This window comes from Myxine glutinosa, chromosome 14 (assembly GCF_964187855.1).
Source record: "Myxine glutinosa chromosome 14, kmMyxGlut1.1, whole genome shotgun sequence".
Lineage (NCBI taxonomy): Eukaryota > Metazoa > Chordata > Myxini > Myxiniformes > Myxinidae > Myxine > Myxine glutinosa.
In genome coordinates this window covers 38,147,105-38,165,835 of record NC_136274.1, presented here as the reverse complement: position 1 = coordinate 38,165,835, position 18,731 = coordinate 38,147,105, and the positions used below count along the sequence as shown (strand labels likewise).

At 43.6% G+C, this 18,731-nt stretch overlaps 1 protein-coding gene across 1 annotated transcript in view; it reads right to left on the bottom strand.

The window, feature by feature from the left end:
- LOC144888846 (guanylate cyclase soluble subunit beta-1-like) overlaps positions 1–17,434 on the bottom strand; it is a 50,504-nt gene extending 33,070 nt beyond the window's left edge. The window contains exons 1-2 of the mRNA XM_078768351.1: positions 17,281–17,434; positions 2,116–2,189 (exon numbers count right to left, since the gene is read on the bottom strand). Of these exons, the coding sequence (XP_078624477.1) occupies positions 2,116–2,189; positions 17,281–17,283 (77 nt within the window). The 5' untranslated portion in view covers positions 17,284–17,434. The remainder of the gene's footprint in view (positions 1–2,115; positions 2,190–17,280) is intronic.
- Positions 17,435–18,731: the final 1,297 nt, after the last annotated feature.

Genomic DNA, 18,731 nt, shown 5'->3' with positions numbered 1-18,731 from the left:
ACAATGGTGCCAAAATCACGCGTTGAAAACGCCCAGTCGTGAGAAAGCAGCCGAGACAGCCCTCTTTCGCTCTCTACTGTCAAGTGCCACGCAGACCCCAGATCCTTGATGAGCCCAAATGTTGCCCGCCTCTGTCGAGATGCTGCCGGCGCAGCAAAAGCTTTCACGCTCCTTCTAAAGCGCACCAAAATCACCAGCACAACAACGCAAAAGATGGCGCCCTTCCTCCTCCTGCACAAAAACCCAAAAGAGCGACCCTTCTTTCCCTCGAACTTTCTCGCTCTGACGTCATACTGGCCAATCGCCGAGCCCCATCGAATCACCCCAGGGCCGTGCTCGACCAATGATGAACTTCGGGGCATGGCCTGCCGGCTTATCTTGGCGTGAGCGTCATTAAGGCGTGGCTTACTTTCCGGCCGGCAATGTTCGGGTACTGTCGGCGGTTCCGGTGGTTGTTGTTTAAACGGAGGTTTTTATGGCCAGCCTTGTTGTAGCTCTAAAAATGTAGGGAAAAACCACAGGAGACAATCACATACTGGGGTAAAACTAACCTTAATCCCTATCTAGTTAACACAGCTTCACCCACCGTGTGAAGACACATAAACCATCTTAAGCTCCAGTTTCCCTACTTAAATACATCGAGATGTCTCCCACGCGTCCACGGTCCATGCTATAACTATACAATCCTGCCTTTACTATGAGATTCCATCATCTACCCCCCACAAACGTAACAATATGGATGGACTGTCTTCACCCCATTGGTGGGACAGCTGGCTCGACTCCACTCACAAATGTAACCTGAGAAAGATCATACGTCTGCCAATTTGTGAAGTTGAATGGGCATCAGGCCTCTGGCGTCAGCCCATGGCCCAGTGCAATTGCAATTATCCGAGCTCTATAACCACAATTGCAATTGACAACCGTTGTTTACCTGAGTCACATGGCTTTCCAATTGGGCCTCATGCCCTCGATGTGCACTAATCTTATTTTAATGAGATCTTAATTCGGGCAGCCGAGTAACTGCTTGGTGCACACCAGACTTGGATGATAGCCATTCACTTGGGGAATCGTAACCTCCAGACGGGGCTTAAAATCGGATCAAAACGGACGCTGGGGCAAATATGGCTGCCGATTGGTGCATTACCGTTTACCGTTTTCCCGAGGGTTATCTTCACCCACGCGAGCCGTCTGGCACGTCTTGTGCTCACTCCGCCTTCCAGGCGTGCCACGCAAAGGTTCTCCTCGATTAACGTGGGCTCGTTCTTTGGACATGTTACAGGCACAGGGGTGAATGCCCCGGGAGCTTATCTGTATGGGCGAATGCAGCAAATGAGGTGTCAACGAGGCAACAGTGGCCCATTAGCGCCTCGTGTTCTGGTGTTTTAATGAAGAGAGTGTAGCCCACCATCGCCAATGTTCCTTGCGCTTCTCCCCCCATGCTCCCAAGTTGGCGGTGAGTGTCCATGGTGTTGTTCGTTGACGGAGGAGGAATGCGGGTTATCTGTGTGGTATAGGTGAAATCGTGGCCATATGGTTGTGGTGTTTTGGGGTCTTGGAGCGATGAACGGTGTGTATAATGAACTTAGTGCAATGCAATCTAATGTGAAATTAAGACCAAGTGTAAATAAAAGTGTGGACTAATAAGTAATAGGGGTCGTGTAATAATTGTGGGGTTTAAAGGAAGATTGTGGTGTGGTTAAAGCAAGGTGGCAGTTTAGTCTTGGCGCGCAATTCAAAGTCGCTTTTGGAGCGATATGCTAATGAGCTCGAGCCCGTGTTGCACAGCACGCGTCACGAAACTCATACGGAATGCATAATTACCCCTAAGAAATGGGAAGAAAAAGGGCAAAACCTCTCTAACCCTCACCAACGCATTCTATCACAATCAACCCACTATAGTGACTACACAAAGGCAAGGGACTACTCTGGTCTTATACTATTAAGATAACTAACTAAGGGATCTGTATGTTGGTTGCAATTGCTTTCAGAGCCGGTTCCTAGAACCGAAACAATATTAAAGTAGATACACGTGCGAGCTCACTTACAAACATCAATTACAATAGTCTTTCCCCTTCAAGTAAGGCTAATTGAAGAGCAGCATTTTAAATTATTCACCTGATGTCTTCCCAAACATCTTCTCCATAGTTCCTGAGGATAAGCAACTCCAATGCATGGTTGACAAAACCGTACTGAGGGCAGAAGCACAGGCAAGCTCCACTCACATTTTTGAGCCATTATGTAATTTATTTTAATAAAGATGTCCAGCAATTTATCCTGTTGTGGTTATCGAGTTGTTGTCCCTCGTATTTAATTTTCATACGATGCCGGTCTAAGGAAGCCAACATAAATATACTAATAATGTGTTTTAGGCCGTAGGCAGCTTTTGCACAAATGGCTGGAAATCTGTTTTCGTGCCAAGACCGATGTGCTACCTGAACTCTTGGCTATCGATAGAAAACTATATGCTGAAAACAGGATAAAAAGTTCTCCAAGATTTTGCCCCAATATGGCGTTATGGGGTGTTGAAGTTTAACTCAGTGGTCCAAAAATCCGTTTTTTGGCATTTTGTCCATCGTGTCTTTGCTCCATTTTTACTCACAGTGCAGCTATAAAACTTGAAGAACCATCATATATCAAAACATAGTTTCCAAATCAGAAATATTGAGGTTGCAGATACTTTATTTGAAAAATTATCAAACCTGAAACAGTGATTTATTGAATAGAATAGATTCATCTCAAACAAGAATGGCACTCAGTAGAGAGCATACCTCCACCAGGTGAACAGTTTACATTTCATATCCTAGAGTAGACCAGAAAATCACAATACAGAATCACATTTAATCAAAATCATCCGTCCACAACTTTTTTAGATATCCTGCTTGGCATCATTTTGGCCCTATCTCCTAATGGTGAAGAATCACTTTTAAAATTCTCCTAGCTGGATCCGGATCATCACCAAAATTGAATGGATTCTTCCTTGTCACACACACAACCTGTCCAACAAGTTTCATCCAAATCCGTCCACAGCTTTTTGAGATACGTATTTTGTTCACAAACAAACAAACGGACAAACAGACAGACAGACAGGGGTGCAAACATAACCTCCATCCACCTTTGGTGGTGGAGGTAAAAATTGTTGGTTGAATTAGCAGTCACAAAAATATTGATTAGGACTCAGGATTGCACTGGATGTGCTGAAGTCATGGATGTAGATGCACTGGACATGTCTCGACAAGAACACCAGATCATGTACACACAGTCGAGTAATCGGTTAGTACAGAGCAGTAACTGAGCCACTGGGTCCGTCAATTACACCGGCTTACCATCAATGTTGTGTTCCTTTATTTCCCGCTCACCTTTAATTCCACTATGGATATGATGGATGGTATAGTCAGGTCATGAACTTGGCCCACAGCGATATGACAGTAACAAAAATAGTCCAGTTTTTCGAAACATTCATTGATCATTGGCTAACGGTCCATCATCGCCTGCACTACCGATCTCAAAAGTTAGTTCAGTGGTGGTCTTCAAACCACAAATATCCCTACAAGAAAGTCCGTTGCTATGGCAAGAACATCGTAGAGATACACACTTTGACTGCATGCGGGTGCAGCTAACTACCTCCAACATTGATCTGGGGGTGGGATCTTCGGTCATCCAGACAATGGCGAGACTTGATCAGTACTAATTCTCCCTGAACTTATGCAGAGTAGGTCCTCATTACTTTTGAAGGAATTAACCATTGATTTGACAGTCGAACCCACTTTCTGAAGCTGAAGCTCATCCTTTTCCAGCCAACTCCTGTCGAGAACTTTTCAAATATGAGGTTCCGACTTGTCAGAACCTCATAATGACACTGTTGCGACAAATTGACACCGTCGACCTAAAGCAGCACGTTTACTCCGAGACAGTATCCATTGCTGAACTGCGGCCTGATTCAGGCTCAAGTTATTAATTCCGCTTGCATTGCGACCAAAGCAAACAAATGACCGTTTTGTGTCTGCACTGCCCATTATCCTCACTCGTTTACTTCTGCATGACATGCCAGATGCGTGAACAGTAAGGCCATCATTTCCGTATAATAAACTGTTGCATAATGTGCATAATTCACTATCATAAGGATGAAACCAGGACAGCATCAGCCTTTCAATCTCGAGATGTGCAGTCCAATCTGACCCACAAGTAGCTATGATCTAAAGTAGAAGGGCTCCAACCATAAATAAATCACATTGATCTTCAATCCAAGTCTCATATCGAGCCAATGTGTTTTCCAGTGCAGAACTCGTTTCATGCGTCACTGACGTCCCAGTAGAAGCGTGGAGATCTTTTAAACTTTGATGATCTCATACGATTCATCATCAGGCAGAGTTGAGAACATTCTGCAGCCTGAGGTAACTGAGCGCTTCATACAATATATTTTGTGCCCACATCGACTTATTATAATGATGGTCGGATAGATAGATCCTATTATAATGATGGACAGATAGATCCATTGATCGATCCTTCTACCACAGTTTGTGATTTGATCATAATGTCCCTCATTCCAGTGTCACCAAAACGTTTGCCAATAACTGCCGTGCAGGTATGGAATTGTCTCACGCATACCACAACACCTCTCATCAAATAATCGTCGCTGCACCAGATATCCTGTATTTTAGCATAGATCTCCTGATCGCAATATATGAAAATATGGTGTAGCTTTAGGAGGTTGGCCTGGCCAGACTTTTTTTCATCACGGTGTAGATAGTAGACCCTTCCTGTTGGGGGTGCCAGCACAACGAGTATATAGTGGATGGCAGATTTCTCGAGAATCCGATGTGCTTGCATCTCAGTGTGATGCCCAGTCCATCCAGGAATTATGAACAGTCCGCCGACCACAAATCTGTGACAGAAAAATATTCTCTGATTGAATATAATACCCACTTCAAAACTTCCTTGTTTTCTTTCAGTATGTCATACATAACTTGTGGGTCCCTGTCGCTGTTTTCTTTCCATTTCAGGTGTTCCTTTCCACAAATGATGCAGAATTTTGGCAGAACGTGGGTTGTTGATGTGATCAATGACGTAGACCACAGTTTTTTCACAGGGGACTCTTGGGAATGTTGTTGTCATATTCCAACTGCTGACTTCTTTGCACCAAACTCAAATCACTTTGAGATCGATTCGTCCATCCTTGTCACACACCCAACCTTTCCACCAAGTTTAGTGCAAATTTGTCCAGAACGTTTTGAGATATCATGCTATACATTGCTTTTGGCCCTATCTATTAATGGTGAAGAATTACTTTTAAAATTATTGTATCTGCATCCATATAGTCACCAAAATCTAATCAATTCGTCCTTATCACACGCCCAACATGCCGAGCAAATTTAATCCAAATCCGTCAACAACCTTTTGAGATATCCTGCACACAAACAAACAAACAGGAAAGACGTCGTGCAGAGCACGATAATTGCGAAATCCCTAAAACAAATTTGACCTTAAAAGTTGGTGGTTGCAATCAAAGACCAAATATGCAAATACACTTCAAATTTCAGGTCAATCGGATGAAAATGGACGATTTTAGACATCTGGCCAATGTCGACCTTTATACGTCACAATAATTGGTAGTTGAATTCACTGACCTGATATGCAAATCCACTACAAATTTCAAGTCAATAGGATGAAAATTGAGCATTTTAGAAATTTCCCCTTTTGTTATTGACCTTTGCCCTATGTTGATCATTTGCCACATGATAACCTCAAAAATAATTGTTGGTTAAATTGAATGGCCAAATATGCAAATCATCTTCAAATTTCAAGTCAATCGGATGAAAATTGAGGATTTTAGAAATTCGACAAAGTTTGGTGACCCAATCACCTATGTTGTCCTTATGACATTAAAATCAATTAGCTTCCTCCTTTTGACCACCTCTATCATTCGATTGGTTTATAATTATGACCTGTAGGCGATTGACATAGACAAACAGAACACCACCAATCAATAGACATAAAAAAATCCTCGATTTTCACAAGTGAAAAATTAATGAATGAATGATCGTTTTGAGGCCATTTTTCTCCACCAGAGCAGGGGTTAGCCTTGCGGGCCCCATGCCCTCCTTTTTGAGGCAATATTTTTATGGCCGGATGCCATTCCTGACGCCAACCCTTGGTCACCTCTTACGATGCACAGGGATACGGTGTACCTATTCTAAATCGGGGTACACACCAGGATCATTAATCCCAACAAGCTGGTACTCAATTTGCCGACCTCGGAAGGATGACAGGCTGAGTCAACCCCCCTGGCGTTAATTCAATGATCGACCGGGATTCGAACTCAGGATCGGAGGATCCCAAGCCAGCACCCTAACCGCTAAGCCAACACCAGGCTGATATTCACAAGTACCGGTAACAGACAAAAAACAGGCAAAGGTGAAAACATAACCTCCGTCCATCGCAGATGGCAAAGTAAAAAATACAACAAATTGACGATTTTTGGTGGTCTTGACCTTTTGACCTTGAAAGCAATCGGCTTTTTTATTGGTGAACCAATTAATTGACCCAATATGCAAATTCTTAAAACTTCAGGTCAATTGCATGAAAATTGACGGTCAGGTGACATTGACCTTTTGACCAAATTATCAATCAAAAGTTAAGGCGTGGACACACACACACACACACACACACACACACACACACACACACACACACACACACACACACACACACACACACCACGATAGACAGACAGGAGTGATTGCAAAACCCCATCTCCATGCCACGAAGAACGGGCTAAAATTAATAGCCGGCGAAGCCAGTGTTGTGAATGAACGCATACGTATTATGTTGAAAAGCCAGATTTTTCTGGATCCCTTGAGAATTTCGAAGCTTTGGCGCACCAAATCACTCAATGGAGGCGGCCATCTTGCGGATGCGGAAGTATGCATAACAAATTTTAAAAAGTTCAATAGGAGTTTGTTTCACCCGTCTTTTTTTGATTCACAATCTTATGCACCTCTAATTTGTAATTAAAATACTTTAAGACCAACCTCGTTCCCCGGGCCCGCATGGGCCCAGGTTATCTTCAACGAAAATCGTCACCAAACACCACAACCAATGAGATTCGAGCATTTGAAAAAATATTTCAAAAAAGCTTATAACCACGTTTTGGAGGCTGAAAACGGCGTCAAATATTCTAAAATTGACGAAGAATTATTTTTTAGAAATCTCGCGGCCGTAGGGGAAAGTTTTTCACGGCCGGAAATATCCGAAGTTGAGACGGAATTCACCGAATTCATCAAGAAGTAAATTTTATCAATTTTAATCTCATCCAGAATGCAAATGGTGTCATTTTGAACTAGGTACGGTACCGACTACACCTACCTACTACCAACTACCGAACCTACTGATGCCATAGTGATGGGTAAAATAGTGGCAAGAGGCTTTGGCTTCGCCGGCTCATTGCGGCTTTGCAGTCGGGTACTAGTAGCCGGCGAAGCCGGTGTTGTGAATGAACGCGTACGTATTATGTTGAAAAGCCAGATTTTGCTGGATCCCTTGAGAATTTCGAAGCTTTGACGCACCAAATCGCTCAATGGAGGCCGCCATCTTGCGGATGTGGAAGTATGCATAACAAATTGAAAAAAGTTCAATAGGAGTTTGTTTCACCCGTCTTTGTTTGATTCACAATCTTATGCACCTCTAATTTGTAATTAAAATACTTTAAGACCAAACTCGGCCCGCACGGGCCTGGTTATCTGTAACGAAAATCGTCACCAAACACCGGAACCAATGAGATTCGAGCATTTGAAAAAATATTTCAAAAAAGCTTATTACCGCGTTTCGGAGGCTGAAAACGGCCTCAAATATTCGAAAATTGACGAAGAATTATTTTTTTGAAATCTCGCGGCCGTAGGGCATAGTTTTTCACGGCCGGAAATATCCGAAGTTGAGACGGAATTCACCGAATTAATCAAGAAGGAAATTTTATCAATTTTTATCTCATCCAGAATGCAAATGGTGTCATTTTGAACTTGGTATGGTACCTACTACACCTACCTACTACCAACTACCTAACCTACTGATGCCATAGTGATGGGTAAAATAGTGGCAAGAGGCTTTGGCTTCGCCGGCTCATTGCGGCTTTGCAGTCGGGTACTAGTATTAATATAATACTAAATTGAACGTGTGCCTCATGTTTCAATGGCAGAGATGGAAGAACCGCCAGCCCCATGTGTTGGCAAATCCTCCTCTTCCTCCTCTTCTTTAAACTTCCTCCTCTTCTTCTTCGTTTTAAAACTACCTCTTCTTCTTCTTCTTCTTAAAACGTGTTTTGCCGGCTGTCCCCATTACCTCTTCTTATTAGTCCCCTACCGGTGTACACCGGAGGGAACTATAGGTTTGCACGCCGTCCCTTCGTCTGTCAGTCCGTCAGTCCGTCAGTCCGTCAGTCTGTCCCTCCGTCAGTCCGTCACGCAAAGAACAGTTTTCCGGACTTTTTTTCTAAACTCTTAACTCTAATCATTTCAAACTTGGTACATGGTTTCCTCATGATAAGTTACAGATTTCGAACTCCACGACGTTTCGATCATTTTTGACAAAGTTATGGCACTTTGAACTTTGGGAATTCTGATAATTCTGATGATCCTTAACTCAGTGCCATTTTAAGTTTTAATTTCCTTTAAAAAAGATTTTCTCTGCAATAATAGGACCGATTGAGATCAAATTTTCACCATATGAGGGACTCGGTCTGTAGAATATTTTAATGGTGATTATGACGTCACATGTCACGTGGTTCGGCCGCCATATTGTTTTTCGTGAAAACACGAAAACCCCTTTTTCTCTGCAACGGCTGAACAGATCGAGGCCAAACTTTGCAGGCAGAATCGCATACCCATGACGAACAAAAACGTCAGCGAGCATGACGTCATGCATCACATGGTTTCAGAGTTATGACGTTTTTAAGCATGAACCTTTAAAACCGAGCCGCTCCCTCATTTTTGATCCAATCGAGGGGAAACTTCACAGATCTGTTCAGCATGTCAATCTACTAAAATGTCCTTTTGGAATTTGCGATAGGGCGCGTGGTTTGGCCGATATCGTTAATTAAACGAAAATATTTTTTAAAAATGGATATCTCTTGTTTATTCTAGAGTTCTCCTCAAGCCGCACCGCGTGCCCTCAGCCTCGTCTGCGAACGTCAAAAGCGCGACACAGCGCGCGCTTTCGGGAGGGGCGGAGCCAAGCCGAGCAACATATATATACACATCGATCATTCATCGTGAACCGGAAAATATAATAAATTACTATTACTGATATTTAGCGACTCGAAAGGTTCTTTATCAACAACTTTTTTTGTCGTGCCTCTGCTGACCTGTCTGCAAGGTGTATAAATCGAAGTCCCAAGTGCGAATCACAGGTGAGCCTGTCCTGAGGTAATTAGTGATTGGGAACGATTCAGAACCTGTGGGTAAATAACCCTTGGTAATTTCCCCAACAGTTTTCCGGACGACAGACTGCCGGTAGGGGACATGTATTGCAGCGCAATACTCAGAATGCTTGTTATTCATCAAATACACCGTCACCATTGCTATGAATTGTCGAGGTAAACAAGAATCCTTGATATATAGTGTCGGAGCATTTGGAATCCCGTGGGCATTTAATGGTTAAAGTAAACCACCAATCTAATTATCTTTATTAGATCCCAACCAACCACAAAATACTTGGTGGCCATCTCAAATATGTGTAGAACACCATTTTATGACGTCATCAAGATGGCCGCCATGAAAACAATGCTTGAAATCAGATTTTCAGTCATAACTTTGAAACTACTCAACCAAATTTAATGATGTTGGGCTCAAAATGCTCAGAATGATGCTGCAGAGATATCTATACTGTTTTCACATAATATTCTACCAACAAAAAATAAAAATTGTGTCAAAAATGAGTATTTTTTGTATTTTTTATATGTATTAAAATATAGTACTATACTGGAAACAAACAACAACAACATGCATTTTAAAGGCCATTTTCCCTGCTCGAGCGGGGGTTAGCCTTGCGGTCCCCATGACAATCTTCTCCATTTTGCCCTATTTTCTGCATCTCTCCTTGTTAACCCCCTTGCCCACATTTCATCTTCCACCATTTTTAGCCAAGTCTTTCTCGGTCTTCCCCGTCCTCTACTTCCTTCTACATTCATTTCCATCACTCTTCTCAACCAGTCACTTTCATCCTTCCTCAACACATGACCAAACCATCTCAACCTGTTCCTCTTCACAGCATCAATCACAGGCTCTATTCCCATCATCTTTCGCAATTCATCATTTGTCTTCCTCTCTCTCAACGATACTCCACACATCCACCGAACCATTCGCATTTCCACCCTTTCCAACCTTCGTTGCTGCTCTACGTTTATTACCCATGTCTCGCTCCCATAAATCATAACACTTCTCACACATGCAGCATACACCTTTCCCTTCAGCTTCAACGACACTCCCCTCATCATCAGCACGCCACCCAGTTCCCGAAACTTCTTCCATGCACATCTCACTCGAGCAACCGTTGCCGAGTCTGATCCACCTTCTCCATTCAGCATGTCTCCGAGGTAGCAAAATGTTTTCACACCTTCCAGCTTCACGCCATCTCCAAGATCCAACTCAACATTTCCTCCATCTGCAGCTCCCTCTGTGCACACCTTACATTTGAATGTAGCTGCCACACTGGTTAATGACCCTCTCAGACCACTACATTTTTGATGAACCCACTCAGCGCACATTGTACATTGAATGGAGTTCACTCCGACACCCTTCCTACACACAGCACAGGGCCACTTCCCAGTTCTTTCCACCTCACCACATGCTTTACCACTTGCCATCACCTTCGTCTTTCCGATATTCACCTTCAGACCTTTTGTCTCCATACATTCCTTCCACGTGGTCATCTTTTCCTTCAGTCCATCCATACTTTCCGCAATCAACACCAGATCATCTGCATACAACAACTCCCACAGTAAACCCTCCTTTACGTTCTGAGCCAGCACCTCCATCACAGCTACAAATAGTAATGGACTTAGTACCGACCCCTGATGCACTCCCACCTTCACCTCAAACTCACCACTGTTCCCGTCCTTCGTCCTTACAGCTGTGCGCGCTCTTTTGTACATTGCCATCACTACTCTGATCAACCATTCCTCCACTCCTAACTTCCTCAATGCCCATGTCAATACTTTGCGTGGTACCCTATCGAATGCTTTCTCCAGATCAACAAACCCAAGAAACAACTTCTTCCTCTTCTCCATGTACTTCTCCTGCACCTGCCTCACAATGAAAAGCGCGTCTGTCGTTCCTCTTCCTGGCATGAATCCAAACTGCATTTCGTCGATCTTCACTTTCTTCCTTATCCTCCTCTCCAACACCCTTTCCAATACCTTCATTCCATGCTCCAATAACTTTATCGCTCGGTACGAGCCACACTCCAGAGGGTCACCTTTCCCCTTGTATAGAGGGATGAGGGTACTCAGTTCCCAATCCACTGGAATGCGGCCTTCTTTCACCACCAGATTACAGATCTCTGTCATTCTCTTCACACCCCAACTTCCTGCTGCCTTCAACATATCTCCCACAACTCCCGTCGGCCCTCCCGCTTTTCTACCCTTCATTGCTTTTATCGCTTCCTCAACTTCCTTCTCAGTTATCTTCTCTGCCGGTCCTAAAACAGGGTTACTCTCTATGTTGCCATCCCATTCATTCTCTGTATTCAACAGCATTTCCATATATCTTTTCCATCTTCCTTTAATTCCATCTGGGTCGACAACGATTTGTCCCACTTCATCCTTCAAGCAACTCACCCCCATCACATCACACCTCTCTTTCGCTATCTGCTTTGCAATCCTGAATACTGCTTTCTGACCCTCTTCCGAATCCAAGTGTTCTCCGAACATTTTCCTACATGCCTCCTGCGCCTTTGCTACCTCTTTCTTTGCAGCCTTCCTGGCTGCCTTATAACTTTCATGCTCTGCTGTTTCTGCTCCCGTACCCTTCGCCTTCTGCCACTCCTTGAACTTCTTCCTCTTCTCGTCAATCCTCTTTCCAACTTCATCATCCCACCACCATGTTTCCGAGTGCCTCGGTGGTCCTTTTGTCCATCCACATACCTCACCAACGGCTCCCAACAGACAAGCTTTCATTGACATCCAACCACTTTCAAGCTCAACCACATCATCCTCGACCCTACTCAGCCTCTCTTTTAATGCCTCCCTTACTGTCACCTCTTTCAACCTCCACACCTTCATTCTCGGTTGGTACTTCACCGGCCGAGCTCTCCTCGCACCTTTCACCCTTACGTCGCAGACAACCAAGTGGTGCTGTTAAACAGCCTCCTCCCCCGGGATCACCTTTGTGTCCCGGAGGTGCCCCCTATCTCGCCTACGCACCATCAGGTAGTCAACGGTTGTCGTCGACCCACCTGACGTGTATGTAACAAGCTTATTATCCTCTTTCTGGAACTGAGTATTACAAATCAACAAATCAGCTCCATCAGCAAACTCCAAAATCCTTTCACCTTCTCCATTTCTCACACCATATCCGTAACCCCCATGAACTCCGTCAAAACCATCCATACTCCTTCCCACATGTCCATTTAGGTCTCCTCCTACCACAACAACTTCCTCATCTTTCACGTTTTCCATCAGCTTCTCTATCGCACACCAGAACGTGTCCTTTTCTTCATCGCTTCGACCAACCTGCGGAGCATATCCCGAGATGACGTTCACCAAGAGCTTTCCAATCATCATTTTCACCATCATCAACCTATCACTCACTCTAGTCACACTCACCACACTGTCTACAAACTCCTCAGAAAACAGGACACCAACACCATTCACGCCCTCCGGGCAGCCTTGCCACACAAACTTGTATTTCTGTCCCTGCCTACCCTTCATCATTCTCACACCACTTCCCTTCCATCTCGTCTCTTGCACACAACATATGTCCACTCTTCTTCTGACCAATACTTCCACCACTTCTCCTGATCTCCCTGTCATTGTCCCTACATTCCATGTCCCAAACCTCAGAAACCGATCTCCACTTCGGGCTGTACCCTGCCCATATGTAGTTGTAATTGTCATGGTTCCCTTTTTTTTTTGAGGCAATGTTTTTATGGCCGGATGCCCTTCCTGACGCCAACCCTCTTAGTCGTCTCTTACGACACGCAGGGATACGGTGTACCTATTCTTATCCAGGGTACACACCGGGAAACGTTTAAAACATGGAAATTCTGGGGGGTGGGGGGGGGGGGGCGGGGGGGTGGTGTCAAGGGAAAGATAAAATGAAAATAAACCCCTTCAGCCGGCACTTAGCTTGGCGTCCCAAAGAGTACTTTCAGGAGCTTGGCGGCTGTTGAAACTGGGTTAGCCACTCATGCGGGAAGTGGTCCAAAATGGCGGTGTCGAACGCCGCGCGTCGAAGACACAACAAGCGTGAGGCGAGCAGATGCAGATTAGACGGCCTCCTTTCGATTCTCTACCGTCAAGCCCAATGCGGCCTTCAGCTTCCAAGAGCCCAGCAGTTGTCCAAAACCTCGTGTGGGTTAAACGAGATCAACGTTCGTATCTTTCCGGAGCCGTACAATTCCTGGAATTAACGTTTTTGAGCATCCAATGACCGTGCTCTGAGTCCGTGGTGAGAAGGAAGCAAGGCCGTGTCGCGAGCTCTGTACTATACTGGAATATACTGGAATATACTGGAAAGTACTATACTGGAAAGATAACAAGAAATGATTTTGTTTTTATAACACTGAAATTTATTGACAAAATATATTTTAAATGCAACTACATAAGAACAGCTCTTGGCACAAATACTATACAAGAAAATACAGTCGGTAATGTGTACCCAGTATTCCCCATTGGAGGTGGGAGAAAGGGGTTCATAAACGTCGGGAGATGGAGCTTGACGTCCCACTCCCTCCATGCATTATACTAATATATTTGTCCAATCAATTGAGACATATACAGTACATGCAGATGTATGAACATTTAATAAACTGATATACTCTAAAACATTGCATTTCCCAAGTCAAGCCGAGCCTTCAGTCGAGACTGATAAGCACAACAGAATGTGGGGGGTAAACTAATAACTCAGAATCATGTTAGATCAGTTCATCCTCAGTGTCTTCATCATCCTCAGTGTCTTCATCATCCTCACTGGCTGTATCCACTTCCATACTTTCACAATCATCAACACAATTACAAAGTTCAGTGCATTTTAATCCTGCATTTCTGCACTTGCAATGCCTTGTAGCACCACACTTCGTAGTAGCACAGCCACACTTTATCAAGTGAATTACTGACTCAGGTGCTGGGAGTTGTGTAGATGTTATTTCCACCCAGTGCCCATTGACCATATCCCAACCAAAATCCTGAGGTGATGGAATGTTGGCATGGACATTTTTGTCATTGCTCCAGATCATTGCTTGGTAATGTGCTCTCAAGATTGAATGTTTTAGTGCATCTTTTGTTGGTGGCAGTTTTTCAGACTGGGCTTGTTTCTTCTTGAATAACCACCACCTCAAGTCTTTCACCTCATCTATCTGTGTTTGAGGAAGAAACAACTGGCACACATACTGCTCCAGTGCCTTCATAGTGTCCTCTGTTGGTTTGAGAGTCTTGCCTAAATTGCGAAAGGCTGAAATAGTTTCTTCACTGGAGTTCTGAAATACCTTCCAGCATGTTCGCCTTCCCTTGCCTGCAAAGCTACCAGTAATGTCAGCTCCTGTAAAGGAGTGGCATCCAGGAAGGGCAGCAACTTTGTTACTGCCTGGAGCATCACATATTGGTCCTAGAGGAATTGATCTGTGCTTGTCTTTAGCTCCTGTTATGAATGATGAATCTTTACATAATTCTGGGTAACGTCTGAGAGCAAGGATAAGAACATCAGTGTCCGGTGAATGAATGTCTATCCTAGTAGCTCCACGAGCTGTTGCATCAAGGGCATGCAGCATTACCTTTGTGTCAGCCTCTTCCTGTTCACTTGCCAGGTAGCTCATGTCCCTGTGTGTTGCTTCACATTTGTCTCCGCAGGACACAACAAGCTTCATTCCATTTTTGGTGTCTTGCTTAAGAGATTTTTGTGCCAGGTAGTTTGAGAGCTCCATCTTTTTGTTTGTATGAGAGAGTAGTTTCTTTAGGGGCGCTTGTGCAATGTTTGTATTGTCCATTATGTGGTAAGCAACTGGTTGAGTGCCACCTTGCCTTCTTTCTCGCTCAGTTGTTTTCAATGACTGGGAGACATCATATCTGTCAAATACCAGATGCACTTCATCGTATTTCTGTTGGTTGAACTTGTTAAAGACAAGTGTTGTGAAGTAAAGTCCAAGATCTGAACACAGCTTTATCCTTTCCGGCTTTGGCATCGATTGAACTTCTGCCATGGCATCGATAAGGGCAACCTTCATTTCTGTGATTGGGTGCTCAGCTACTTCAGCATTTACCTCTGGTAAGGCTTTGAGGGCATCTTCAACGATTTTCATAAGGTTGCTCTTAGCTGAACAGTGCGGCATTGTGCCATCTGCTGCAAACAGAGCCCTTGGCAGTACTGAAAATTCATGTTTCCCAATTTCATCTTTCAAGTTGATGTCAGACCTCGACTTTGACACAACTAGCATGCGGGCAACGAGTGATCGGTCTTCCTGAAGTTCAACTATTTTCTGTCCTGCTTTGACTGCTACTTTTTCCCAGTGTGTTTCCATGTTTGTAGCGTTCTCTTCTTCATCGAATCCCAGAGATTTACTTCACCAGTTGTGATTCTCTTTGACACAAATTCATCAAACAGATCCTGGCCAATTTCATTCCTGTTGCAGAGGTCATTCTTGATATTCTCTGGCAAGACTGCTTTTGTAGCACAGTTAAATAGATCATCACAGTCTTCAGTGAATGGATTTATAAAACCCCTATGAGTTTGGACAAGATTCTGGATATTTTTCTCTTGTCGCTTCAGTACAGCCTCTGAAAGCTCATGATGCGATGATGATGTCTGGGAAGACAATCCTGCCATCTGCTGGGCATTTTTTGAGAGTCTGGCTAGTTCTGGAGAAATGAGAAAAAACTTTGCACGAGCACTAGGATTTAAGGTAATTCCTCCTCGTCCTCCCGCCACTTCCATTGACCGGTTGATTTGTTCCAGAGCATGATCTGCTCCAATTGCACAGAAAGGCACATTGGCGTTTTTGTTCACAACCCAGTTTCCTTGCATGAATTCCTCATATATCTCTGGATTTGAATCCTTTGTGCGTTCCATGTCTGCTAGATACAAGGGCATCATTCGTGCATAGTTTAGATTGTCATGTACAAATAAGTATTTGACAAATGCTTTGAGGGCTGTCAGGTGTAATTCCCAGTCTCCTGTTCGAACAGCTCTGATAAACACTGCCATCTCCATTACCATCTGCATGTACTGCTGCATCACTTTGAATAGTGGATAACAGGCATTGTCATCAAATTGAGCTAGTTGTTCAATGAGGTTCAGAGATTCAATGGTAACCATCATTTCATCATGGGCAAAACCTATTTTTTTATTTTTTAAAATTTATTTTTATTTTTTTATATAAAATTTATTTTATTTTAATAAATAAATAAATAAAATATATATTTTAAATATTTTTAAAACCTTTTTTATATTTGTAATATGTTTAGGTAGTGTGATGTACAGAAAACAGTATAAACAGTTCAATAGCTTCATTCTGAACATTTTGAGCCCAACATCTTTAAATTTGATTGAGTAGTTTCAAAATTATGATTTTAAGCATCGTTTTATGGCGGCCATCTTGATGACGTCATAAAATGGTGTTCTACACGTTTTTGAGATGGCCACCAAGTGTTTTTTAGTTGTTTGGAGTCTCATAAAGATAATTAGATAGGTGGTTTGCTTTAACCATTAAATGCCCACGGGACCTTTTTAACTACCATATGCAACCTGACTAATAGGCCTAATTCACATTTTTCCAAGCGGGTGATCAGTAAGTCCGTGTCTTACGTCGGAAAGTCAATTATAAATAATTATGCATGATATTAATAATAACTGTTATTTTACATAATCATGTTTACTTTGAAAATTATAATAATTGGAATTATATTCCTAATTATCTCAAAAAGAGCGAAAAACAAATACATATAAATATAATAAGGAGGGGTCAATTTGATCGATGTCAGAAATCAAATAAATTACCATGACAGGTTCACGTACGTGAGGTAATTGTTAAATAGCAAAAAATTGGAGTCACTAATAGTAATAAATCAAACATCGGACTTACCATGGTGGGAATAAAAGATCATGTGTTGTTCACAGTGGGAGAAATTATTTGGCGATTATACTTAAAACCTGAATATCACGTCAGGTAATAAAATCGAGCCCGAGCGACGAATCGTCAACACGACCGCTCGTGACGTTACGTTACGTCATGACGTAACGACGGTCCGAAATTTTGTGTTTGCTCGGATAAGATTGATTGTCTAAATGCAGCCCGAAAGTTGTTTACACCACAAATCTGCCGACTATCAAGCAAAACGTATATCGCAACCGCACGGGGTTAAGATGTTCCGCACTGAGAACTTTAAGTGGATTGAAGTCGATACCAACTTCCTGTTTAATAACCGAGTAGTCTTTCATTTATACACCGCCGAAAGAGTTACAGCATCATGTATACTGTACATGTTATTTATTGCATAATTAGAGAGCGAAACGAGGGAAGCACACCTTAAACAGAGGAAATAAGTGCGGCTAGAAATCAAACTACAACTGCCATAGTTTATTACACTCGTATTCTCCGTATGTAGTTTTCGAGCTAAAGACAGAATGAGTAGATCAAGACTGACGTTTAACAAAATAAAGCAAACACTACTGCCCAAGATGTTAGATGAAAGTTTGAGTTTTCACTAATGTGCAAAATAAAGAGATACTTCTGGAAAACGTACAGAGGTTTAACACAGTACTGTCCGTGAATTGAGTTCGATATCAGTTTACATCGCTTTCAAGGATCAATTTATTTGTTTCAAAATGTCAAATGTGGTTTTTGTTTCTTTCAAAGGTCACATTAACAAAATTTAGAATAATTTCAACATAATTCGAATGAACTTTTGGTTCTAACTCATCTTGAAAAGTAAGTTCACCCCCACAAAAAAAATATTCTGTGGCGGACACGAAAGCTCACTGGCGTGAGGGCATCATTCCACGCACCAAGTGGGCAGCGGCCACGCCCGAGGGGTAGGCGTGGCCGCGGGATATACACCGGGCGCGCAGCCCGGAGCGCGCCAGTGCTACAGTGAGCTCTTTTAATAAAGACTCTTAAACTCACCGCGTTGTCCGCTTCCTTCTTGTTGTGCAAGCAAGCGCGCGTAGCACCACGCTTCATTTGGTGACCCTCCGACGTTCTGGTCAGCCGTCGCTGACCACCTGAATACGCCATCGCAATGGCAAACAACGCGGTCCAAATGAAACTCCCCGAGTTCTGGGAGACGCAAGCCGAAGTCTGGTTCCTGCAGGCAGAAGCCTAGTTCCGACTTCGAGGCATCACGGTGGACGAGACCAGGTACTGCCACGTGGTCGCTTCCCTCGGGCCCGGCACGGCCGGCCGCGTCGTGTCGGTCCTGAGGAACCCACCGGCCGACGGCAGGTACGAGGCGATCAAGCGTCTCCTCCTTGCCACGTTCGGCCTCACGGTGGACGCACGGGCCGACCGCCTCCTGGACCTCCCCGAGCTCGGTG